General features: G+C 39.0%; 1 protein-coding gene across 1 annotated transcript in view; it reads left to right on the top strand.

The window, feature by feature from the left end:
- SNX9 (sorting nexin 9) overlaps positions 1-26,742 on the top strand; it is a 63,384-nt gene that overhangs the window by 20,037 nt on the left and 16,605 nt on the right. The window contains exons 2-11 of the mRNA XM_074162601.1: positions 158-244; positions 2,613-2,687; positions 3,864-3,986; positions 15,989-16,172; positions 16,923-17,073; positions 18,223-18,307; positions 19,131-19,256; positions 19,554-19,671; positions 22,470-22,600; positions 23,972-24,075. Coding sequence (XP_074018702.1) covers positions 158-244; positions 2,613-2,687; positions 3,864-3,986; positions 15,989-16,172; positions 16,923-17,073; positions 18,223-18,307; positions 19,131-19,256; positions 19,554-19,671; positions 22,470-22,600; positions 23,972-24,075 — 1,184 coding nt within the window. The remainder of the gene's footprint in view (positions 1-157; positions 245-2,612; positions 2,688-3,863; positions 3,987-15,988; positions 16,173-16,922; positions 17,074-18,222; positions 18,308-19,130; positions 19,257-19,553; positions 19,672-22,469; positions 22,601-23,971; positions 24,076-26,742) is intronic.

Genomic DNA, 26,742 nt, shown 5'->3' with positions numbered 1-26,742 from the left:
TTCACTTCCCACATGCTGAGCTGCTCTTTTCTTTGTACATTCAGCCTTATCCCACTTACTATTTCTGCTACTTAAGAGTAAGTTGTGCTGATACAACCTTCATGAAATCTTCTAAATAAGCTGGAAGGCTCACTGCTATATTCTTTTTCACATACAGGCCCGTGTTATGTATGATTTTGCTGCTGAGCCTGGAAACAATGAGCTGACCGTCAGTGAAGGAGAGATCATTGTAATTACCAACCCGGTAAGAAAACTGACATGGAATCAAGGCTTCAGTGCATTTTTCCTGACCTACTTCTAGCTGATGGAAGAAAAAAAAGGTGCTAGGTGACACCTGAGAGCCCTGGCTGCCCTCCCTTGAAGAATTAGTGAATAAAATATATACAAAAAATTTTCTAATAGCTTTGTGGAAATAAATGCAATGAGCAGTTTTGGAGGACAGGGGCCCTCTCAGGTTGTGCCTACACACTTAAGAATTTGCTCAGCTTTGTTCCCCTCTAAACAGAGCTAAGTGACAAGGCAGAGGAAGGAGCTAATGATGGTGATACCCTTTACATCTGAATGCATTATCTTATTTTGTGTGCCCGATGTTCCACATTCTGTGAGTATGTAATCATTTAGGTGCTTGCCACTTGCATTTAAATCTGACATGCCAGCTCCCTTCTTGATTTTGTTTCTTAATGACTTCAGCATTCCAAGTTTGTTCAAAGAACTTGTGACAAAATTTGTTACTAAATTGTGTGTCCTTTCATAATTAAAGCAATATGGACAAGGTACAGGGAAGGAGTAGTGAAAATACTATGGAAGTGCTGTCAGGAAGTTCTTAAATTAATACATTTAATTTTGTGTGCATTGACATTTGATTTGTGTGTACAACTTGATTTTGAGTGTGCTTTTTTGTCCTTTTTAATTCTTACCCTTGGTAACAAGGTAAATGTTAGTTGATTCTGCTTTTGATTTTTGTGTAGTGATATGGCTGAGTGAACAGACTTTCCTTTTAAAACACATGCAAACTAAAACTGCCTGATCTTGATGCCAGGTTTTATTTATCTGGTTGTGTAGGAAACATGGGTTCTGCAGAATAAACTGATTCTTTGAAGAGCCAAGTCATGTATAATCCTGATAATTTTTAGTTCCATTGATCTTAAGTATTTGAAGCAGATATTTAATAGAGCCAGTATCCTCTTGGATAGTATGTGATGGTGTGGCAGAGGTGACGTTTTAAAGGAGTTCAGGAGTTTAATGCTGTTTAACAGAAGTAGGACTAAATGAATAGCTTACCACTTTTAAGCTAGTTCTTGCTGAGCTCAAGCTTAATTCATCTGTGTCTTAAGGCAATATACTTAAAACCTAGTAAAACTTTTTTATGCTGTCCATGATTAAACTGTGGAATAGATTGCCACAAAGGCTCTTGATCTTTTTTTGACATAAGTTTAGACAGCAATAGCATAAGTCATGGAAGTCCATTGATGATTGCTCTTAAGTGCAGTGGTGTAAATGTGACTTCTGGCTCAAGATGTCATTGCCCTTGCGATTTAACCAAACTAGTTGAAGCTAGAACCTGAGATGTCTTGTTGTTTCTGTGTTCTTGAGAGTAAGCTTTTAGGAACATAAGAAAAAGCAAATGAATGTTTGTCACTTCGATAACTGATTGATTGATCTTTACTGTTTAAAATCTTGAATACATAAGCAGACTTTTATGTGCAGGATTATGTAAAATTTCCAAGTGAAAGAACAAAATTTTCAATAAACAAATACATCCGTTAAAAGGCAAATTACGAAAACCTGAAATTCACTAATTGCTGGCTAGCATATGTCGTTCCAAATTTCAGCTGTGAGATAGCTTGACATGTAACTGTGTTCAAAGAACAGCTTGATTTAAAACAAAACTGGCTTATTCCACATAATGTCCTGGAATTGACTTTGCTTAACTGCAAAGGTTTCTTAGTGTATGTAGAGTATATCTTTGAAAAAAACACAAAAAATAACAGGATGTCCCACTGAGATCAGAGGTGAACTGTGTTAGTTCTTTCCAAACTAATAGCATGAGACCTGCCTCTGAAATAAAAATATTAGGGATAATCTAAGATTAAGAGAGACACATGCCATGCATGATCTGGGGACACCCTTTCTAGTTTACATTTTATGTTATACTTCCCACTCACCACACACCTCTGCACCTTCAACAAGCAAAGCAGAAATTGTACAGATATTACCAATAGCTTAATTCCTTGAGTCTTGTTTCTTTATAATGTGTTGATTAAAATTAGCTCTTTGGAATTGGCATACTAGGAGCTGTGTTTTGATGCGGTCTGTGTCCAGACAATTGACTGTTGTTTCATAAATGATCACAAGGGCTGGAAGTCAACCTCTTTCCACCTCACGCGTGTTAAATCTAAAGTCCACAATAGCTGTGTGAAACAAGCACAGTCTGTTCTGTTTAAATTAGTATCTGCTGCTTCAGCAGATTTAAACAAGTTGTTCGTGGTCTTAGTCATAGCTGTATTTCGAATGTTGCATTTGACAGCAAGACAGTGCTTCCTCCTGAGCTGTTTAAAGCATGCTGTGGGATTTATCTAGCAAAACTATTTCCATGTTATTACTTCTTTTAGGATGTCGGTGGAGGCTGGTTAGAAGGAAAAAACAGCCAAGGCGAGAGGGGACTTGTTCCAACAGATTACGTTGAGGTAAGTGACTACACTGCTCTGCACTGAGAAAGCAGAACTACTGAAAAGGTCATCCTCTGGTTTGCTGATCAAGCTGCAGTGCTCAGACATAAAACTTCCAATGTTAAAGCCTGGAATATATAATCTTATTGTAGCAACTGTAGCTGGCTTTGGAGACCAGTGCAAACACGCCATCCAAAGTCTACCCTGCTTCTTAGTAGTTTCCAAAGAAATGCAACAGGAGGTTATCTATAGTAAATGCTGGTGATCTGCAGAACGTGAGCTATTTTGAGTCTGCTCCTGGTTTTGGGGGTCCCATGATCCAATAATTGTTTTGTTTTCTTGTTGAAGGTACAGATACAGAAGTGAAATGAGTAATGCAAGTTTACACAGGTGTTGCTATGGCTGATTTGCCACAAGCTCACAAATCTCTGGAATGGAACCCCATTTCTGGGGCTCAGGACATGGGACCCTAAATCCAGGGATTACTCTTTTTTTTTTTCCTGAGGGCCTTTGCTGTCTTTTCAGTGTGTGTTGTTCTGCTCTTTGCTTAAAGACTGGTGGTATGGGGGTGGGGATGGAATGGGGGTCTCAATGCAAAGACTAGAATCCAGTTCACCCCTGGAGGGTCCAGTGTCTGTATGTTTGCAGGTTGCCAGTTAGGTGAAGATCCTGGGTGTAATTTCTGCACCTTCCTCTTAAGGCATGTGCCTCCCTTCCTTCACCAGTGCTGTGTTTATTAAATAAAATATAAAAAAAAAGGGGGACACATTTGATGCTGGCTCACATGAGCTTTTTTTCTGTCTTCAGTTGGCTTGCTCATGGTCTAGTAGCTTTTGGCTCTCCAAACTTGCTGTCCCAAACTGATACTCTGAGTATTGAATTCCCAGTCTCCAAGCAGTAATGTTAACAACCTTGTTAATCCTTGAGTAATTTATAGATAGGTGTCCACTGCCACAACAGTCTTACTTGTTACACTGTTATAATGCAAACCAAATTCCTTCTATTGTGGAAGGAAATTCTCCAGATTATCACATCAGTTTCTTGTAAAAGGTTCTATTGAATCTGAATTCAAAAAGGGTATGTGTAACCATTTTAAAGTCTAGTGATGTGAATGTTAGGATTATTATATATGATAAACAGCATAATTTGATTATTGGAAGCATGAAAATTCCTTTGCAACTCTTTCCATTCCAGATTATAACCGAAGGTGCAAAAGATGGAATTAGCTGTGGTAACTCATTAGCTGACCAAGCCTTTTTTGATTCCCTTTCTTCAAATACAGCTCAGACCAACTCTGCTGCAAAAAGCAGTAATCAGGTATGTCTCACGGTTTTTCAGGCACAGTGGGCATGGCAAGTTTTGTTGACATAAGTGCTTGCACTCTTCAGTTGTGCTGCGCCATATTTGTGAACCTTCACAAAAATACTAATTAAAATAATTGTGTTTTCATTAGGGAACACTTTTGTTGAATATTAATGATGTGTGACTGTTCAGATACTGTGTTCTAACAGTCAGAACACTGTTCATCCCTGCATACTGGATTCTCTTTTAGAGCCACTGCTTGTAAGAGTATGATCTTCTGCTTTGTGTGTGTATGACCCTTCTTCCTAGATGTATCACTGTGCATTTGGTTACGATAACATGAGTTTGCTGAGGCACTTTGGATTGATCAGTGTTCAGATGCACAGTTGCAAGCAATTGATTTACTCTTCAAGTGCCTTAATGAGTGACTAGGTTAATATACAAAGCACTTCATCTTAAATGAAACTTGTGTGTTCAGGCTCTGGAGAGTGCAAAAAAAAGAAAAAAAAAAGTCCAGTTAAGGGTCAATGTAAAAAGAGTTGATGCTGGAGGTGGCACAGTAGTGAGAACTAAAATATTCATAGATGTAGCCTGGTGGACTGAATAAGAAATAGTAGCTTTCCTAAATACTGATATTTTATGCCACCTGTTATATTTTATAGTAACATGGGGGGGGTACAAGTTTATTACAAGAAGACTTTATAAAAGCACTTCTAAATAAATAAGATGGTTTGGGATTTCTCTTACTACTATTGTATTGAAGAAATTACTTTCTGTAAACATTAAGTCACTTTTAACATACATGTAATGACACAACATCCCCCCCAATTTCAGTAAGTTAAGGGGTTTTAATTCTTAGACAAACAAGGAATTCATTCACTACCTCCCATCGTCAGGCAGGTGCTCAGCCACCTCCAGGAAAGCAGTGCTCCATCACATGTAATGGTTTAATTGGGAAGATGAAATGCCATCACTCTAAATGTCCCCACATTCCTTTTTCCCCCAGCTTTATATACTGAGCATGACATCATATGGTATGGAGTAGCCCTTTGGTCAGTTGGGGTCAGCTGTCCTGGATGTGTCCCCTCCCAACTTCTTGTGCAGCCCCAGCCTACTCGCTGGTGGGGTGGGGTGAGAAGCAGAGAAGGCCTTGACTTGCTGCTCAGCCATAACTAAAACATGTCTGTGTTGTCAATACTGGTCACAAATCCAAAACACAGCACTATACCAATACTTCAGAGTATCGAAGAAAATCAACTCTATCCTAGCCAAAATGAGTACAACCAGTTACTTTGTCTATAACTTTTTTTCTGTCTTAGTTTTATTTTTAAAGTTCTGAACTGGTTAGCCTGTCAGTTTAGAAGTGTCTCTCAAGTGGCAACATGCTTCTGACAGAGCTTTAAAAAATTCCAACAAATTTATTTTTTAGCTTTATACATTGTATTTTTGCTGGCATATATTCATATGCCATTATAGGTCTGGGGGGACGACTGCTTTTCTCAATTAGCATTGCTGCATGAAATACAGAACCCTAAATCATTACAGTTTTCCCAGACTGGTTTCCATGCGTGCGTATCTCTCTCTCAAAATAAAACTTACTTCCTCCCTCTATCTATACCCATCCCTTCTTGCTTTCCAGGCAAAAAACAGGCTTCTGGTTTCTTGCTCTGGAATCCGTATCTTTTTTTGTCTTAAGAAAACTTCATCAGCTCAAACACTGCCCTACTCCCTGTCTGTCCTTTTCTAAGAAGGCTTTATTGTTCTTCAGTAAATCTCCTGAAAAGTGATTCATAAGCAATATTTAGAAGCAGCTGCTTTTACTTGCTTTTCTCCACTTGGAAAGAGACAATGATTACAGCAGTACTTTGGTGTTGTACCTTACCTGGGTTTGCCACAGATGTAAAGTGACAGAAGAAAAGGGGCACAGACAGAGGCACTTCCGAAGGAGAAGAGAATTCCGCATGACCCTTGGCAGCTCACTCTTTCCCCAGGTCATTCATCAGTAGTCTCAGCAATAGCTGCCTCGGTAAAGCCTGTAGCTGCTCTTTTAAAGAGCTGCCTGTAGAAGATATTGGGGAGATGAAAGCAATCAGGAAGCAATGAAGCTAATTATATACAAATAAGAGGAAAAAATGACTCAAGGCGACTATTTTTACACTCAGAAGAGGAAAAGCAGATAGGAGTATTTAATGTTACATTCTGCCCATGATATTTGTGGCTTAATGTCTGAAAAGCCTTTAAAAATTATTCAACAAAATACAATTTAAGTAACCCTTAGTTGCTGAAGATGGAGGCTGTTGCATAGCTTTTGTGTGGGTCTCGTGCTGTTTTGATGTTGTAGCCCTTGGTCAGAGGAAGCACAGGGAATGAGAAATCTTTCTTCTCTGTCAATCCACTGTTCTGCTGAGAAGCAATGCAGGTTGCTAATTTTAGGCTGTCATTTGGAACAACCAGTAGAGTTAAGTATATCAGCACTTTCTTTTTCTGTTTGCTATATATTTTTCTGTTTTCCATATATGTATATATTAAATTAAGTTACCAGTAAACTCTTCGGGTATTAGAATAACACTGGCAATAATGGCCCTGAAATGAATATAAATTATGGCAGGTAAAACCAAATAAACATCTTGAAATACACTGAACACAAAATTTCTTGTTTCTGATGAAAAAGGAGTGGTATATTTTTCTCCTGTAGTATTTGCTGCAGAGTTGCTTCCAGGGGCTGTAGCAACAACTGATATCCCGCTTCACAGTTTTAAACAGTGTTTCTCATTGCGGTTGACCAAGAGGTTGTTAGCTTGGTGGCATTTGGAGTCTTCATAATTAAAGTATGTATGGAAATACAAGCATTAATGTGAAATTCATTCTGAGTAGTCTCCTCCAACTGGGTTTGGGGTTTTTTTGGTGATCAAGACTACTTCTTCTCAAGTCACAGAGGTACTTACATTTATTTTGCATGTGTTCCAGGTTCAGAAACTGCTGTTTTAACAGCAATTATCTCTCTCCATTCTAAACCACAGCTTGTGGTGGTTTTTCATTTCTCTAGCTTAAAATGTTTTAAAAGCTGTGAACAAATATCAGCTTTCTGTTTTAACAATAGGGTTTGTCTGAGTTTTGTAGATTTCATCTAAATTACAATTATATTGGCCCAAGCTAGTTTTCCTTATTAAGAAGCTAAAACTTTATCTGTGCAGTAGTTTCATTAGTGATCTGTAAACAAAATATATGTAAGATTAGCCATAATGTAGTCCAGCTATTTACAGCCTGTGTAAAATGCATGTTGAAACATAGGATAGAAATGCTGTAAATTTCAGTATATTACATATTTTAGTCTGTATGGTTTTTTTCTTCCCTTCCTTCTAGAGCTTAAAGTCTAGCTTTTTTTTTTTTCTCCCCTCTGGAGAATAGAAAACTAGCATTAAAAATGTATAAATGAAATTAAAGTGGGCTACTGCCTGCCTGTTTCAGGGTGGAAGTGGATCACCAGTTATGTTGACGTAGGAGCTGTAGATGTGGCTTCACAGAATTTAAGATATAAAAATAGTTCTTGTAGTTAACCATAAGTTGCATTTGTAGAGGAGTTTGTTCCCTTTTCTTGATGCTGATTCTCTAATCGCTGCCAAGCCTGCTTCTGTATGAAGATGACTCTACAGCTCTTAGTTCTGGATTAGATAAGTATCCTGAGAACTCACATTTCTGTGAATTGCAGATCTGTCAGTTAATTGCAGTGTGACCTTAGTGAATCCATATGTTTCGTGTCTTCAGTTAGTTGTGGGCAGAGCAGCAAGGCCCCATGAGTAAGTAAAGGAAGCAACTAACAGAAACCTGTCCTGTCTGTATTGTTTTATCCAGTGGTAAGTGTGAAATCACTGGGGATAGTTCCTCTCCCAGTGGAAGAAAAGAGAAGCTGCTACACAGTTGTTGAATGATGAGAATAAATGGACTGTCTCATGTGTAGAAAACCCTTTCCCTTCAGAAAACTGTGGGACTTTGGTATAGGCAGGATGAATAAATAGTAGTGAAAACACCTAGATTAGCGTGCAGGAGCTGAGGCACCTCTTAGGTTACCTTTTGTGTAGACATAAGTTGTTGAACGTGCATAAGGAAGACACTAAAGAAGCTATTCCCAGAGCTTTACTTCCCGTCTTTTCTACTCTTTGCAACTCAGTGCTGGAAAGGGAAATAGTCATGGTTAAATTTGCATACCATAACTACCCTTTCCCCCCTAAACTGCTCTGAGCACCAATAAATGTGAATATTCAAGAAAACAAATATAGTGCTCTTTATAAGAGTGCACTATTCTACTTACGTGGAAATTTTGGCATGCATGTTATTGCATTCCTGTGACAGTGTTTCCATTCTCCGAGTCGCTGTGTGTGCAGTAAAGTAGAAGTATTGTCATGGGAAATGTGACTCATTCATGTTTGTCTGAGTCCAGTTTGTCTTGTTAAACCGGTATGCTAAATTACCTTAGAAAATACGCGGGTGGCTTCACCGTGGAAGTTACAATTGTTTATGGACTTTGGAAATTATTGCTTCCTTGACTAATAAATCTTAACTCTGCATAAATGTATATGTTTGTAAGATTAAGTGTGAAGTTGCCTTTATGTGTGCGTAAGTAATGTCTAGAAGAGCATAGTGCAAAAGATGTCTAAAAAGAAGTACAAGCAAAACCGGTGGTTTAGAACTGTTCAGAAGTGAAAAACAAACAAAAAAAACCACAACACCAAAAAAACCCACTAAAAACCCAAACCCAACCCAGAGTGTTTTTATGCTAGCTTGGCTTTCATGATTAGTAACTTCTAGTTCCTGTTACAGATAATGACACTATAACATTCTCCATTGCCATGTGTAATTTGAAAGCAACTCTTTCCCCCCCCGCCCCCCGATCTCAGTCGCAATATTGCATTCAGACCTGTAAGAGGAATTTGTGACTAATTCTTGTTTAACCAAAGTATGGGCAGTGACTCCCATACAGTACTGGAAACAGTGGCTTGCTTGCTTTGAGATGAATCCTGTTCACATATTAAAAAAACAAAAAAAAAACAACTGTCCAACACATGACAGTGATTGTACCAATTCCAATTATGGAACTGTCTTGAGCTTTTTCTTTTGTGCGATGCAAAGGCTCAGGCAGCAAGCTGTTAAACTGAAGTACTTTGATAGCTCCTCACCTCTTGTCTGTACTCATACCCTCTGGCAAAATCTGACTATTGAAATAGTCATTGTTCACAGTTTGCAGTGTTTGCATCTTCTTTTTCTTGTAGTTTTGTTTTGACTTCTTGTTTCCTGAGGTAGCCTTGTGGCCTTGTAGTTTGGCATTGACTATATAAAGAATATTTTAACTTGCTAATAAAGACAATCTTATCAGCCCTCCTGTGAGTGTTTCTGCTTGCTTGCACACTTGCAGTGGCATGTATTGCACGTTCCCCTTCACCACAGCAAGAGGCTTACTGCAGTATAGAGTTTCCTCTTTGATTTAATTTATTTTTGTTAATTGTTCATTGACCGCTTCTTATTTTAAGATGGAATTGTTGGCATTTGTCACTGACAGTGGTAAGCTGAAAAGCCATAGCCAGTAATAATCTTCAAATCCTCCTCCAAAAAAAGGTGACAAGGGAAACCCCTGTCCTCTGTTCCCAAACAAAAATACAGAGTGCTTTTCCCAAAAAGGAAGGATAAAGCCTTGTTTAATCTCTTTAGCTTGGTCCTGGGATGTCTAGAGAACATCAGAGAGGAACAGGGAGTCTTTCTTCTGTTTCTGGCATTGCTGTGACTGCTACTTAGAAAACTGTCTGAAATTTCTCATCTGTGTTTCAAGAAGAAACCATTAGGGATTGAAATCAGCTCAAAAGAAGACAAGAATATAAAGAGGCAACTTGATTGCCATTTATATGTGCAGGTGTGGGTAACAAAACCCAGATACCTGAGAGCTCCATTGAATAAATGTATATAGGATCTTTAGTGTCTGAAAGTTAGAACTACGGAAACTTTAATTTTAAAAAAATAACTAATTTTCTTTAAGCAGTGAGGGTGACAACAGATCTGGTTTTTTTCCTCCCCTCATCCCATCACTGAGAATTCTTTGTTTAAGTCTAAATTATGTATCTCTCTAAAAGACCATTCTGTATATTAAACATGGCTTTTTTGAGCCAAATCAAGAGTCAAATCCTGGGAATCTTGTGCCTGCACTGTGCAGAAGCAATACAGCCTGTAGTCCACTCTGGCTGCGAATAACCTCACAGGAAAGGATATGGGATTGGAAGTGGGAAAAGAACAAAAAACTGTCTGCTCTGCTCTTCGTGATAGTAACTTGGTTCTTCCGCTGGTGGTTTGGGTTTTTTCCCCTGCTGAGAAGGACTTGGGGATACTGGTGGGTGAAAAGCCAGACATGAGCCATCAATGTGTGCTGGCAGCCCAGAAAGCCAACTGTATCCTGGGCTGCATCAAAAGAAGCATGACCAGCAGGTTGAGGGAGGTGATTCTGCCCCTCTATTTTGCTCTCCTGAGACCCCACCTGGAGTACTGTGTCCAGCTCTGGAGTCCTCAGCACATGAAGGACATGGACCTGTTGGAGCGGGTCCAGAGGAGGGCCACAAAGATGACCAGAGGGCTAGAGCACCTCTGCTATGAGGACAGGCTGAGAGAGTTGGGGTTGTTCAGCCTGGAGAAGAGAAGGCTTCAGGGAGACCTTATGGCAACCTATTCAGTACTTAAAGGGAGACTACAGGAAAGATGGAGACAAACTTTTTAGCAGGGCCTGTTATGATAGGACAAGGGGTAACAGCTTAAGAAGAGGGAAGATTTAGAGTAGATATAAGGAAGAAATTTTTTACAATGAGGGTGGTAAAACATGGGAACAGGTTGCCCAGAGAGGTGTTAGATGTCCCATCCCTGGAGATATTCAAGGTCAGGTTGAACAGGGCTCTGAGCAACCTGATCTAGTTGAAGGTGTTCCTGCTTATTGCAGGGGAGGCTGGACTAGGTGACCTGTAAAGGTCCCTTCCAACCCGAACTATTCTATGATTCTATTCTATGAAAACTAGGAGTGTCCAATGGGTGTGCCTTGGCTGTATGTGGTTTGCGAGCAGGCTTCTTTGCAGGGACTACTTTATGAAGAAGGCAGTGGGACTGGGAGTGGAGGTGTTGAATGATGATTTCCTGTGGAAGGAAGTGAGGTGACAGGAGCAGCTGGGGAACAAATGGTTTCCTTGGACAGCATTGTTACTGCCTCCTTGTCAGCTGCTTCTGAGGGTCCTCTCTACTGTTGCTTTCACGTATTTGTCTGCAGGAACATTCTAGTATGTGTGTCTGTAAGGCTGGTTATCCTTTAGAGTCTAGCCCATCTCCACTCTTGCTTTTCCTAGAGGACTTCTTTAAGGAGAATACATGGTTAAATTGTACAATAGAAAAGGGGGCCTTCTTTCAGGAGTGAAAGAAGTGCCCAGGACCACAATGCTAAGGTAATGATTTACCAGGAGGAAAGCTTGGGCATAGAGTATCATGGGCATGGCAGCTGCTTCAGTGTCTGCTAATGGGCACACTTGCTCTATGGTAAATACAGCACAGCGAAGGCAGTTCTGTGATTCCTGCAGAGTAGGCCTTTAGCCCTTCGTATTTCTTCCTGGAGGAAAAAAGCTTGATTTTTAGGGTGACTGTCTATATATTCACTTACTTTTGTTTTTCTGTATCTATTCAGAGGTTGTAATGTCCGAGTATGCCTAAGGCTTTGTCTCCGTGCAGGTGTCCCGGTTTGAAGTAAAAACCGAACCAATTTTCTGTTCTGTAACTTTACATCCTAGCTAGGCCTCCTCTAACTCTCTGAAATTAACGGCATATTGTGGAGAAAACTGCTGCTGAATTATGGCAAGATATTGCTGACCGGCTAGAGAAACTAGTCGTGAAAGTACGCCATGTAGATGCCCACGTACCTATGAGTCGAGCCACTGAGGAACATCGAAACAATCAGCAAGTGGACCGAGCAGCTAAGATTTTCCAGACAGATTTAGACTGGGAACATAAAGGTGAATTGTTCTTAGCTCGATGGGCCCATGACAGCAGGTAACTGAAAGGCAGCTCTAAAACTGGAGAGATACGTTCGTTCCTGTGAGCTATTCAGCTGAGCCACCATGACTCTTGTATTTTCTGCCATTCCTCTGTCTCTCTTCAACCCCTCTTCAGGAGTGTAACGCTTCTCATTGCAGCTTTGCCTGTCCTGGACTTCCCTCGATCTGATCAGACTTACTTTCTATACTCGCTGCTTCAGCATGGCTTCTACCTCTCAGAGTAGATTTCAAGGTGTACTTGTTATGGTTGGAGGTTGTAATTTTTGATGGCACAGTTACCTAGATTTTTATAGGTACTCAACTTAGTTTTAGCATCTGAACATCGTGTTTGTTTTGGCTTTCGTCCCCCAGGAGTAGAATGGATCTATTCATCCATCAGGAGCATCCATTAATGTGAGGAAGGAGTCTGCCAGAAACAATTTAATTGGCGAAGAGGTCAAAAAAAGATTTTTAGGCAGTGCAGAGAGATGCCTCAGTGACTTAGCTTTACTGTGTATAACTGGATTATCCAGAAAATAGCAAAGATGTCACTTCTTCCTGTTTAATTAATGAAGATGAAGATACTGACATTCCACCCCCAAGCTGAAGAATTTCCTGTGGTGGAATTTTTTCTTGTTCAACTATAATTAGTTCTTTAAAAACATATTGGACTTCTTGCCCCCTCCCCCAGGCCCCCACCAGTAATGATCTGTTTCTATAGTGGGTTTGAATCTGCCCTTAATGGAAGACTCTTAAAATATTTAGTAATGTGTTCCCTCTGTTCCCCAAAAAGGCTTTTTGTGGTGGTTTTTCTCCTAGAACAGTAGGAGCAAGCAGCTCTGTAATAATCTACAAAAGGGAAAATTGGCTGCCTTTAAGGAGTTTATTCTTGAATTTAATCTCATTGTACTTGTTTGATGTTATCTTGAGGACAAAAGAGATGCAGTGTTTCATTTGAAGGTTGATTAGTTTCTTAATTATGCATGGTGTGGCATTAATATCTATGTGTTTGCATTTGAGATTTGCTTGTATATTTGGATGTTAGGTGTGCTGTATTGAGCTACATTGACTAAATAACAGCTTCTCGCAAGGACTCTTCATCTTTTTTGTGGTGGCTAAAGAGAGATCAGAGGATTATCAGTTTCAGTTATGGAAAAGTGAAGGTGTGGGAACATATAATTTAATCACTTACAAAATACTTGCTGTCTTAATTATGGTTTATTCAAACAGAGCTAAGCCACACGAATGGCTTCTCCTATGTAATTGGTCAGCTGCTGAGATCCACAGAACTGCTGACTGCAGCTGAGATTGCCCTTTTAATGAACACTGTGTCTTTACTTGATCCTTCACAGTGCGTGGGACCTTGATGATGGCAGACCTGATTCCTGAGCCTTTCTCTGCTTTTATCGATTTTTGGCTACTACTTATAAGTGTCCACGGTGTATGTAGGCAAACATTTGAAAAAAGGTGACAGGAGACCTGTAAATGCTCTTTGAGATGTGTTGTCTATGTATATTCCTAACCGATCTCTTACCCTCTTCCTGCCTCAGAAAGAAATGTGGACCCTTTGGCTGAAAGAAGCTGAGTGGGAATAGCATATCCCACCCCAATTTTATACCTAGGGGCAAAGCTTACCCCAGAACTTTCTTGGTCACTTCAGAAGTAAAATTTTCCGATTTGAATAGTGCTTCCATGTAGGTACATAAGGACAAACCATCTGAGAGTGCAGTTCAAGTAATCCATTTCCCCTTGCTGTACAGCATTTAGTATATATTGGTACCTGTCTGCAAGTTTAGTGATGATCGCTCTTGACAGACATTCTTTAGTAGTGTATCCAGTGCTAATATTATTGTCTCCCCCTTGTTTTGCAGCAGATTTTAAGGTTTCTTTGCCACCCACTCATGTACCAGATTTCACATGAACTACAGAGGAAAACTTTACTCAGTCTTTGGCAGTCATCCCACTTCTGGGCTTTCATTTGCTAGTGATCAGCACAACATATTGCAGACGTATATGCAAATAAATATGCAAACTATTCTTTTCTAAGTGCTCTAAGTTAGGAGCAGGCACGCTTTCCCGTGTGGTTGGGCCCCGGTGTATGTGTTTTCCTTTAGCAAAGATTATAAGCTCCGATGGCGTGTATGGTGGTTTGTTTTTTTCCTCTTTACGTAAACTCATATCAGGTGAACATCATAGGAAGAGCAGTCTGGTACCTCATAAGCTACCAGCTCTTTGTAATCGCTGGGAGTAGCACTTTGTGTCAGCTATCCAGGAATTAGGTAGACCTCAGTGATACCGCTCCCTTAGGGACTAGAGTTCTTTCATCAGTTTCATCCTCAAAAACAAATCCCCCAAACTATCAGTATAGAGGCAGTCCACATAATCTCTCTCAAGCCATCAGTTCCTAGAGACCTGCTGACTCTAGTGAGTCTTCTGAATGGTGATTTCCCTCTAACTTGGGGGCTTGGTCTCAATTTCTAGATCCTGGGGATTCTGTACCTGAAGATCATGTGTTACATGTTTTTGATAGCATAGGTCCAAAACATTTTCAAGTCTTAAAGGTTTGATGGTGTCTGTGAAATCTGACTGTCAGACAACTTTATTTTAGAAAAAACTAAAGCAAGAGCTCTCATTCCCAAGTAGTATCTCAAAGCTGAAATGAGAGAAGAGAATTTTGGTGAAGAAAAACAGAGTGTGGAGTAGCTGTACCTGGTTTTGTGTATTTTGTGTAAGAAACAAACATTGAACATTTTTGAAGAGAACAATTTAGCTTTTAGTGGGAGTTTTATTGAATTTTTGGTACTGGTAAATGTTCTAAGATTCATGTAAATGTTATAGTCTAATAGCAATTAATTTATATAAGGCATACCATCTTTGATATGCTGCTTCATGATAAAAATAATGCACTGGCTTCTGTAGGTTTTGAGACTTGGTTTTACAAAACTCCATTTCTCCCTCTGCTGAACAAGACAAGCTTTGTAGGCTTTGTTTGCTTTCCTTTCCCTTCTCCTCTTCCTTCCTCCTACACTTTCAGAGTGTGGATTTTGATTCGTGTGGTTTTGGTTTCTTTTTTTTCCTTTGTTAGCTAGTGTCTGGAGGAGACTGCACTTAACTAATCAATGCTTTTTCAAAGTCTAGTGTTAAAATCAAGGAGCTGAGCAGGATGCTAAGCTATTAATCCAACTTACTGACAGATGTAACTTGACAAATTGATGCAGTAGTTAGAGACATGCCTGCTCTGTGCTCTCTCTGAGGTTTCCACCTCCACAGCAGCATCAGCAGAAGGGTATGTGTGATTACCTTCACCAGAAGCGTATGCTGAGAGAGTAGATCTACAGGGAAATGCCAGACTGTTCCCTGGCAGCTGTTTGTTTCGTTCCCTCATCTTCGACATGAATTAATTAAGATCTGACAGGGAAGTCGAGCAAGTTGCTGGCCCTAACTTCCCAACTGTCACACCAATAGTGATGGTGTGGGTGGGCAATTTATGATTTGCTTTTAGTAAGGCCATTAATCTGAGTTTGACAAAATAAACATTTGGAAAAAAACTAATCCTTGGCTTTTGAGTTCCTGTTTTAAACGTTCTAATTAGTCCATGGCTTTATGTAATTAATAGTTCACAGGCACCATACTTATGGTGTTGGTGTAAAGTAATTATCATGGGTAGGAGTGCTTCCTAACGCTGTTGGAACAAATAGTTTAATTTCCCTGAGGAGATGTAACATTCTTATTAGTATGTATTGGTGTCACATTGCTGGAAAGCTGAGCAGTTCTTCCAGGTGCTCACTGCATTTAAGAGCCATGTAGCTGGGAATGTAAGATTTGGCAGCTGCTCCTAAATCGAACAAGTGCAGTGCTGAATGCAAACTCGCAGCCTATCAGGAAGGGATCAAAGACTTCAAAATGAAAGTACGCAGCCATTACTCATTTCTTCAGCGATTTCTTCTTTACTCTTGTCTTTATACCATGTAGGCAAACAATGCCAGTGATCCTTGGTCCAGCTGGAACGTTGGGAAATCTGGGAACTGGGATAATGGAAACGCTGGTGACAGCTGGGCGACGAAACCGGAAAGTGCAGCCGGCCAGAGGAACAGTGCTTCAAATAACTGGGAGACAGCAGCAGCGTTTGGTCATCCACAGGCATATCAAGGACCAGGTGTGCTAATAATGCTCTTATTTTTTAATACATTAGAGCAGGTGGACAGTAGAGGTAAGAAGTGTTAAATCTTTCATAACTATAGAACATGGCTTATTTAAAAAAAAAAACAAAGCACATTGCTGTGTAGGTAAATTGGACCCTAAAAGAATAGCTTTTTTTAAAAATAAAATTAAAAACCCCACTAGATCAGATCCACTATAACAGACACCTCAAACTTGTATGGAAATCTGGCGAGCCAAAGTCTTGTGCATACCTGATCTGTTCTCAGGCATGTTGTTCAGCTTGCATAACTGGAACTTAAACAGCCTTGATTTTGCGCCCTCAGGCCTGTGAAGATGTAGTCTCTTAAATCTTTAATTTTAGGAAGTGGCTAGCCTTTCAGAAGGCTTCTCTATGTTTTTGTAGTAAAGGCCTAAATTAAGAGGAGGACTTATAACTTGGGAATGCTAATGTGGAGTCTATGGATATGGAGCACTATTGAATTCATCTTAACACACCAGCATCTCTTTTTTTTTTTCTTTTTTTTTTTTTCCCTCTCCCTCAATGGATTTCTAGTGTAGTGTTTTGCAGGTTGTATTTGGTGGGGATGGTGCTAATTGAGGAGGAATCATAAAACAGAAGGCTGAACTAGCTCTACCTTGTTGATTATTTGCATATGAGTGCTGAGGTAGCTGCTTCTGCTCTTAAAGAGAAAATATTTAACTTTCTCCTTTCCCTGCCTCCCTGCTTCCTCCTGTACTTCATCAGCTGCTGATGACGATGACTGGGATGATGACTGGGATGACCCAAAATCAGCTTCACCGTCTTACCTGGGTTACAAGGAGACTGAGGCATCAGAGGCTGGAGGGGTCCAGCGTGGAAATTCTCGTGCAGCTGCTATGAAGTTACCACTTAACAAGTAATGGAAAATTCGGGGGCAAATGTGTATATATTGAAGAGAATTGGAATTTTTCAAGATGTGTAAATGTGTGACCATTCAACCTTCTTGAAATATGCAATGTAAATATTACAGTTTTGGGGTAAAAGTGGAAGTGGATTTGTAGCTCAGCATTCTCCTTGCGTGATCAGAAAACACAGATCCGTGAGAGCCTGAAAATACATGAGAAGGCTTTACAATTTTTTGAGGTGTTGTACAGGCAAATGACAGTTTTGCAAGGTCTGAATTTCTTGACCTACTGGTCTTTAGAATTTAACTGTCTCTAGCACTGTGTGCTTAGTGAAAATGAAAGGCGATGGATGGTTTGTCCATACAGCAAGACTGATTGGACATGCTGCTCCAGAGTGTCTATGCATCACCCAGGTTGATTCTTGAAACACAGAAAGCTTGATTTTTTTTAAGATAAAAATCTTTCAATAGCACGAAGCTTTGCCAGGGTTATCTCATGTTACAATTTACTGTTTGTTTATTCTAAAACTACTGTTACTCTGAGAAGCTACTGTGTGGTAATCTCTGTGGTAACCAAAATTAACAACCAGTCATGCAGAGGCAGTTGATTTTGTTCGTCAGTGGAGGCTTTGTCCAGTTTTGCAACTGTACCTTTGCATCATCTTGGCATCTACTTGTTGCCAACCCATTTAGTATAACCACCATAAACACCTTATTTAAGAGAGCTATTTGTCTGTGAAGTAAGTCCTACCTGTGTTTCTGCAAGGAGGCAGTAGGTTGGCAGTACTTGAAGAGCTAAGTATCTTCCTAATTAAAAAGTGAACCACCACTTGCTTTTTGTAAGACTTTTTACACAGACTTTAAGGACATTATGGTGATTTTTATGTGGTTTTCTTTCTAATTGGTGGATAAATTATTTAACGTAACTCATGTTTAGAAGCACTTGATAAATCTGCAGTCTGTCATTCTTTCAACTGATTGAATTCTCATAGTCTGAAAGGGCAGGATGGGGGGTGTGTGTGTGTTGTTTAAGTAATGCACATAAATTCTTTTCTATACTTGAGAAATACTAGGTTTTTTTTTTCTATAGTGGCAGGTAATTCTGCATATGTTGAAGGAAGGAAAGTATGGAATAAACTTATTCCTTTGTTTTATTGTTAGATTTCCTGGATTTGCAAAACCTGGGATGGAACAGTATCTGTTGGCAAAGCAGCTAGCAAAACCCAAAGAGAAAATTCCCATAATTGTAAGTTGGGGATGTGAATGTAGTTTTTCTGTGGGGGTGGTGTGGTTTGTTTTGGGGTTGGGGCTTTTTGTTTTGGTTTTTTTTTTTTGTGGTTGGTTTGGGTTTTTTGGTTTTGTTTTTTTAATACTCCCCACCCTTCCTTTTTCCCCAACTTAATTTTTGGCCTCAAGATTGCTATATCTATTTGAGTCACAATAAACTGATGCTGAACATATAATTAGAAATAGAACTGTCATAATAAAACTGTGTATCATTTAAGTATTTTAAAGTTATGGTAGACTACATTTCAGAGTCATATATCATTGAGAGATTTTTCAGGGTCAAGTCTTAACTCCTCCTTTCTTTTAAGTGTGCTGATGTTTGGATTTTTTTCAGTACTTTTTTTTATCTCACACTGGATCTGCATTACTTATCACGAAAATAAGCCTTTTTGGGATTGGGAGGCAGAGCAAATGCATTACATTCTCTATTAGTTATCTAATACATAGGAGCAACATTCATAAAGGTTTGCAATATTCAATTGTGATAGTCAGGTCACCTTCTGATCTAAAAAACAAACTCTTGTAGATATATGCCGTTCTGGTGAAATGTGATTGAAGTAGTAATCCCACTCTTTTGCTATTTGGGAAAAAGTGTAATGTACAGAATAAGATAAACACAACTGTGGTCAATCATCTCTGGTTGTGAGAAACCCCTCTGTTTCCTGTCAAGCTCTCGCTGAAATCAATGGAAACTTTCAAGTGAAGAGAGAAAGTATTTGTCTCCTTGTTTGCAGCTGGTATGACATGATGTATTTAAAGATAATATTTGCTTTTTCTTGCAGATTGGTGATTATGGCCCAATGTGGGTTTATCCTACCTCTACATTTGACTGTGTGGTGGCAGATCCCAAAAAGGGTTCTAAAATGTACGGTCTCAAGAGCTACATTGAATATCAGCTGACCTGCACTGTAAGTGTACCTGGAACAGGATCTTCTTTCTTGCAATATGGGTCATTTGTACATATAAATAATACAGTTTGTGTGACTTGGTAACAGGGTTGGAAGAGTAAGTGGTAGTTGTCACACTTTTTTTTTCTCCAAGGAGTTACTTTGTTCTAGCATTTCAGGTTCTTTTGTAATTACAGATTCAAGGCTCTAAATCATAACTTTTATTTGCATTCCGCATAGTTACTGTTCTGGTCACGCTTGTTTCATGTCCCCGTCTGTAGATGCCTGTCAAAATTCAGAGCTGTATTTTTCTTACAGAACACTAATCGGTCTGTCAACCACAGATACAAGCACTTTGACTGGTTGTATGAGCGTCTCCTGGTTAAATTTGGATTAGCCATTCCAATCCCATCTCTTCCAGACAAGCAAGTAACAGGTAATTATTCCCAGTTGTGAATTCATGGGGTGGGAAATAAGGAGATCACTTTTTTACAAGGTTCAGTTATTTCTTGCTGTTTTGCTTTTCCCACTATTTTTGAAAAGGTATCAAAAAAACCCAACCCCAACCTTTCACCATCCAAAACTTATGAGTTGTGATGGCCTGTCAATAATAAAATATCAGCACTAAGCATCATTTCAGAACTCACATTTTCTTATCTAGTCAAGTGATTTAAAAAATAATAATAATAATTAAAACCAACCAAACAAAAAACCCCACCCTAGTTACTACAGAAGAGAATATTAATTACTGGAGAGAAGAGATAACTACTTATGTTCCATATTTGTTGATTGTCTGGAGAAATGGGTTTTGAGGGGGTTTTTGTGTGTATGTAGAGGTGGTGGTTGTTTTTTTTTCTTTAGCATTTGGTTATAAATGTGTTATGCTGTAGGAGCTTTGCTTCAAAGCTCCTGGAGGAAAGGGAGCATCCCCTGACAAAGTGGGATTTTTTTGCTCACAAATAAAATGTTGCAGTTGTTTCTCCTGTTGCTTGATTTCACACTTGATTTAGAAGGCATCTTTCACTTGTATAGCGTTCTGTGCTGGTTTGATGTCAGATCAGCTTGACCAAACTCTGAAACCTATGGTAGTCTTTTGTTCTCACTTCAAGAAAAGTGGGATTGGACCCTTTAAATGTTCATGAGTTCAGTCATTGCAATGGAATACGGCAATGCCTGTGCATTTTCAGTAGTCTCTGGCTTCCTTTCTACAAAGAGTGCACGTGAAGAAAAGAATTCGACACCTGTATAGGAGGAAAATGCGTTACTTTTGCCTATTTCCACTTGTGTGTCTTCTGGTAAGATTTTTATACAGCTTTTAAGACAACCTGCCAAAACCAAACATAGAAAAGCCGGCATGTCGCCAACCATGTGGCTGTGGGCATCAGTGAAAATGCAGCAGCTCTGCTGGGTTTGAAGAAAGCTAAGCATTGATGCAGGTGCTGGGATAAATGCTGAGGAAACTGAAAAGTGAGGAAGCGACTTCCTTCCCTCCCATCCCGTTAATGTCATGTTTAGAATTCACCAGTATTTTTGCTTAAACGTGTGCATGTGGACTAAAAGGAAACCACGAGACCTGATGGGATCTCTAGATTTTATTGTAACTGTATGTTAAAAGATTCAAGAGTTTGGCATCACAGTTAAAGCTTGCCTGTGGATTTCAGTCATCTGGAGTCTGTGGGAGAAGATAACTTGTATCATGAAAAAAGGGGAAAAAAAAAAAAACCCAAACCAAAACAAAAAAACATGCCCCTCTCTTTTTTTTTTTTTTTTTTCCCAAACATGGGAAACTGAAAAAAATGCTGTTTTTTCATTGTGTTTTGGAGGCTTCTTTCTGAAGACTGTCTAGAAAAGTATTTCTCCTTATTAGTCTTGGAAAAGCAAGACTCTTTACAAATAGACTGACTTTGCTTAGGATCATGATTTGCTGGTGACATGCCTGATGACCAGTGTGTAACTTCCAGATGTTACTGTTCCCGTTACCTTGCATTCCTTATTCTGGCAGGAATTCTGCGGAGATTTCAGTGTAGATAAGGGTAGAATAAGGTATTATTGCACGTTATATATTTTTCTCTTCCATAGTAGTTGATTATTATTTTCCTAGCTAATTAACTTATGGGAAATGTACCCATACCCAAACTTCATTTATCACTAGTTGTGTTCTTTAGCTGCTAGTCTTGCAGGTATTTGCATATTCCATATATATTCCATATTTGCAGTTAAAAAAGCTACCAAAAAAACCCCAATCAGCTTTGTGGAGCTGCTGCCATAGTAACTATACAGTAGAACGACATTGAAAGACTACATGCATTCAAGGTTTGTCATCTGCACTGTTATGGGAAGCAGAAGAGTTGGGTGCTGGAGGAATCTCTTGTTCCTTTGAAATGCATCCTATTCACTGTACCCTTTAGAAGTCTGATGTCATGCATTTTTTTTTAATTGGAAAAGATTCTCTCAAGGACACAGTTTGTGGTAAAACGGAAAGGTTCTTGTAAATACACAGTGATGATGTACTACTGGTTTAAAAAATAAATAATAAAAATTTGTTAGTAGTTTTAAATGGGTAGTGTTAAAATCTCTTAACTACCAAAAAATCGGTTGGTCTTGTGTGTATTCTAACTACTTTTATACATATGACTTATTGAGATTTTTTGAGTTTTTTCCCAACACGTTCATTTACCTTTATAGAAAGATATTTGTGGGAGGTACTGCTTTTTTAAAATCTGCTATTTGTGTCTGAGCAGTTCAGTTTCAGATGCTTTGTTAGCTAGGACATGACAACTTGGAACCTAAGTAGTTCCTTTTTCTCCAGCATTTTTGAGCCTTACATTGACCAAGGATTTACTAGGCTATCAGAAAAATGTGTGCATTCCAAGTTTGTGCCTAGCTTCTCTCTTGGGTCATCTGAATACTTAATTTTTCTATCCGAAAGTTTATTAATCCTTTTTTTTTTTTTTTTTTCCCCCAAAAAAAATTGATTTGAATGGTGGGTAGGTATTATGGTTTTTTAATATTTCCTGACTCTTTTAAAAGGAGTACTCTTGGTCAGTAACCAATATACTGTAATTAAGGTAGTTCTGATTTATCAGCGTAATGTTTCCTTTTTGTAAGTTCTGAGTCATTAAATGGTTAATAACTCACTAGCTGAATTACAGATTCTGTTTTAATTAAAAAGAAGAATAAAAAGCTGAGAGTATTAGAGTAGAACTGTAACAATTACTGTTCAATGTATAACAGGTCGCTTTGAAGAAGAATTTATCAAAATGCGTATGGAGAGACTGCAAGCTTGGATGACGAGGATGTGTCGCCATCCTGTTGTCTCAGAAAGTGAAGTTTTCCAGCAGTTTCTCAATTTCCGAGATGAGAAGGTAGGAAATACAGTTCGCACGCAGACTGAGATTGAGAAATTGCTCAGCTTTGTAGCCTTCTCGTTTGTCTGCCCCCCTGTGGGCAGTAGTGAGGAGCCCGAAAGCTGCTGGGTTTACTAACGGAATTTAGCGGATTGAGCAAAATGAGGCATCAAGTTGTTGTGTGAAATGCTATGTGCCATTCCAACAGGGGTGGGCTCTTTAGAGTAGCTTTCTTGCCAGACTTTTAAGGGCAGTTGTTTGTTCTCCAGCAGAATAGCAACATAGATAACAATTCTTTCGGCTGTTGCTCTGATCTGTCTTTGTCGGAATTACTAATTACTGTGGTCCTCTGGTGCTGCTTTGCTATCAGAAGCTACTTTGTGGCAGATGTGTCTGATCCTGTATTATATTTAAAAACAACCCCCCCCCTCCTTCAAAACCACAATTTTGTCTGAAATGGGTTATAATAGCGTTATGCTGCAGTCTTACCTGATGTAGCCCTTTTTTATTCCCACCCACCCCCCCAAGCATTTTCTTATGCTTTTAAAATAGGTTTTAATATTTTCACCTTCAGTAAATAATGGTTTCTTCATGACTGAGCTCCAGCTCTGTTACTAATTTGGATAACTCTCAATGAGGAAATAAACAGGAAAACTCTGCTGCTTTCTCCTCTAAATAGTCATACTGGTGAATACACATAGACTTTGAAAAAGTAAATGATCCTTGGAGGTTTTTAAGACCAGATTGGATAAAGCCCTGAGTAACTAAGGTCACAGCTGACCCTTTTTGAGTAGGAGGTTGGACTACAAACCTCCCAAGGTCACTTCCAACCAGAATTACTCTGGGATTCTGTAAGTAGAGGCTTGATAACATAGTAAGTAGCAGTCCTACTGAAGGGATATTTGGATGGCCAGTGGAGAATTGTAGAATTGTGCTAGCTGGTCAGCAGTTCTTAGTATCTAACCTATGGACTGGTAGAAACAGAACAGATGTTGCAATACATGTAGAATTTTTAACCTTTTTATCTGTTCCCACTAAACTCAGTATGGCAATTGTATAACAGTCTCATGATCTTCTTGAGTAGCTTCTCATACCAGCACTATCACGTGTGCAGAGACAGCTGAATATAATTGCTCTTAGACTGTATTTCAGTAATAAACAAGAAGGATCTGTTTACCCCAGAATCTGGAAAACAAAGTGCACAAGGACGAGGCGGGGGGAGGACTTTAAGAAACCTTGGCCCCACTGAAACTTTCATCTAAAAGGTTCTAATTCATGTGGTCTATTGGTTAACTGTTCTCCTGAACATTTCATGCACTGCTTAAGTACGTGCCCTTAAAGATGCATGAACAGTGGTGGTAAAACTTTTTTTTTTTTCCTTTCCTCAAGGAGTGGAAAACTGGAAAGCGGAAGGCAGAAAAAGATGAAACTGTAGGAGTCCTGATCTTTTCTACAATGGAACCAGAAGCTCCTGACTTGGACATGGTAGAAATGTAAGGTGGTTTCTTTTTGCATGGACCTTATGCATTTGGATATACAACAGATACTGAGCTAATATAAAACTAGAATATTAAGCATGCACATATATTCATGGATTTGAAGAGGTATTCATCAAGGCAGAGATGAAAAATTGTTTGAATAAGAGATTTTCATATCAACCCTTCCAAAACTTGGTGGAACTCCATGTGATGTCAGTGGCTGAATACTGATCCTAAAAAGACTTATGCAAAACCAGTTGATGAGAGAGAGTACTGGCAGTTCCTACAGAGTTATGTTTTGTATTGCTATGGAAGTAAAATTTGATCTTTAATCCTTCAATTGTGAACAGTTCCAAAGTGTACTAGGCTTAAAAATAGCTTAGGTAACAGTAGGTGGACCATCGAGGAAAACAGTGTTTCTGCAAGATACTTGTATATAATGCACACACAGTGTGATTCTAATATCTGGAATCCATGGAAAGCTGTTAAAAATATAAAGTGACCTAAATTATCAAATTTCATTTTGGTTACTACATTTTTGGAGTATCCTGGAAGCGCAAATGCATGTATTTATTTTATATATGTATATGTTTTACATTATATATATATATAATGTATATGGTTTACACACACTTTTTTATGTATAGTTCTCTGGATGGTAGACTTTTGGATTTCATAGAGTGAAAGACTGGATTTACTCTGCAACTTTTATTTCACTCCTTTAGACTTAATAATTTTTCTTAGAAGATACATAGTGTGCATGACATGCTTTGCTTGCTGTTGTAGAACACAGAAATTTGGATAATGTTTTGTGTCTGAAACTGGATAAACTAGATAGAGGTGTTTATAGTAGCAAAGCAGTAGTGTACCTATACCTGGAAATACCCCAGCATAGGCTTTATCCAGGTGATGCAGTGCTTATTAAGATGTATTTAATAGCTGTGTGGTAGCAGTTCTGTACTAGTAAAAAAGATGGATGTTTTTAGGTCACTTCCACCTCGAACATGAGGATTTCAAACTTGGACTACTTTTCTCAAGGAATGTGTTTTAAATATATCCCAGTGGTATAAAAGCTGAAGGGGTGAACCAGAGGGAGGATTTTGTACACAGGGTGCAGGAGAGAGTGAGTCTGTACTATATACAGAACCCTGGCAGGGAACGACCAGCATGTGGTTTGTCCTCAAACAGGATGAGGGCAGGCAAGCAGCGTGGGGCAACGCTCCCCAGTATTGGCTCCTGGGCTGGGGCTGGCAGCCTGAGGTGGTTCTGGGGACCTATCTCCAAGCATTGCAGGGCTGGTTGTAACACCTCAGACATCCACATCATGTTCCAGTGCCTGGGAACATCTCAAGGTGCTGTTAAAAGTGTGTATGAAAATAGTCTTCAAAGCCATTACTCCTGTAAGTGGACAAACAACCTTGTTCAGTAGTTGTTAGGCTCTTCAGTAAAGAGCGTCTTTTCACTGAAACAATTTTGCCAGGACTTTTGGCAGTTCTGTGTCATCCTGGTTTTGATCAAAAGATGATAACCCTATTCTGGTTCATGAATTTTTTCTGTGATCTTGATACCATAAAGTATGAAGTACAGAAAATTGAAAAGGATGGTTTGCTATCAGGGAAAACTGGAGTAAAACAAGGGCCTCGTGGAAAGTCGAGGTTGTGGTTCTGTGCAGGGTTGGGAAACCCAGGTAGGGTTTCCAGCTGAGGAAGGCACTGGTGGGGATGTGGGAGTCTGTGTGGTTGGTCCACAGCTGGAGCTGCTGCCCTGGCTCTGGGGAGTTGCCTCAAGTTGCCTTGCTGTAAGAGCTTTCTCATACAGGCTTTGGCTGAGAGCGTTTGTAAGATCTGATGCAGTTTTTATTCTAATTTTCAATGAGATTTATTTTATTATATTATTTTTATATAGTAATAATTTAATTTTTATATATTAATATATAATTATATTGTTATATTATTTTATTCTAATTTATTCTAATTTTCAATGAGAATTATTCAATGTATGTCTAGTTCTCTTTTGTAGAGTTCACAGAGCATTGCTGTGTAGACAGGCTATGTTAATGGAAAGCTTTAGCTGCATGAAAACATGCTTAAAGAGGGATAAAAAGGCACATACTAATTCAGAATTCTCTTTTGAGCATCACTGATTTTTTTTTTTCCTCTCCATAGCGCAAGTGAACACAATGGTATTATCAATATAATATGAAGTTACACATAGTTTTATTTCCCTAGAAGAACCGCTATATTAATTTTTATTCGCCTATTTTAGACTCTTATTAAAATATCTGGAAGAATTATTTTCTTTATATTTTTATGAATTTTGCTATTTCTGTTACTCTAGCATCTGATTTCCTGTCAATGTGGGGTCCTTCTGTTTAAGTTCTCTAGAGATGCCTTTTCCTCAAATCAGATTTTGCTGTTCTGTTATTATTTGATCTCACTGGGGAGGATATTTGACTTTTATTTTGAAGGTAACTAACTATACGAAGAATGATAGTGCAGTACCATGTGTTTAACAGGGGGGGAAAAATAGAATGAAAAATGCCTGTATCTAAAGCAGGAAGTTCAGTGAAATGACAGAGATTTCAAGGAATTCATTTATTTCTCGGATTTTTTTTTTTTAAGACCTAGTTGATGCTGCTAAACATTTCAGTATTGTGTTTAAAATTAGCGTAATGCATCTGTT

This window comes from Numenius arquata, chromosome 2, assembly GCF_964106895.1.
Source record: "Numenius arquata chromosome 2, bNumArq3.hap1.1, whole genome shotgun sequence".
NCBI classification, from domain to species: domain Eukaryota; kingdom Metazoa; phylum Chordata; class Aves; order Charadriiformes; family Scolopacidae; genus Numenius; species Numenius arquata.
This window is presented reverse-complemented; position numbering and strand designations above follow the sequence as displayed.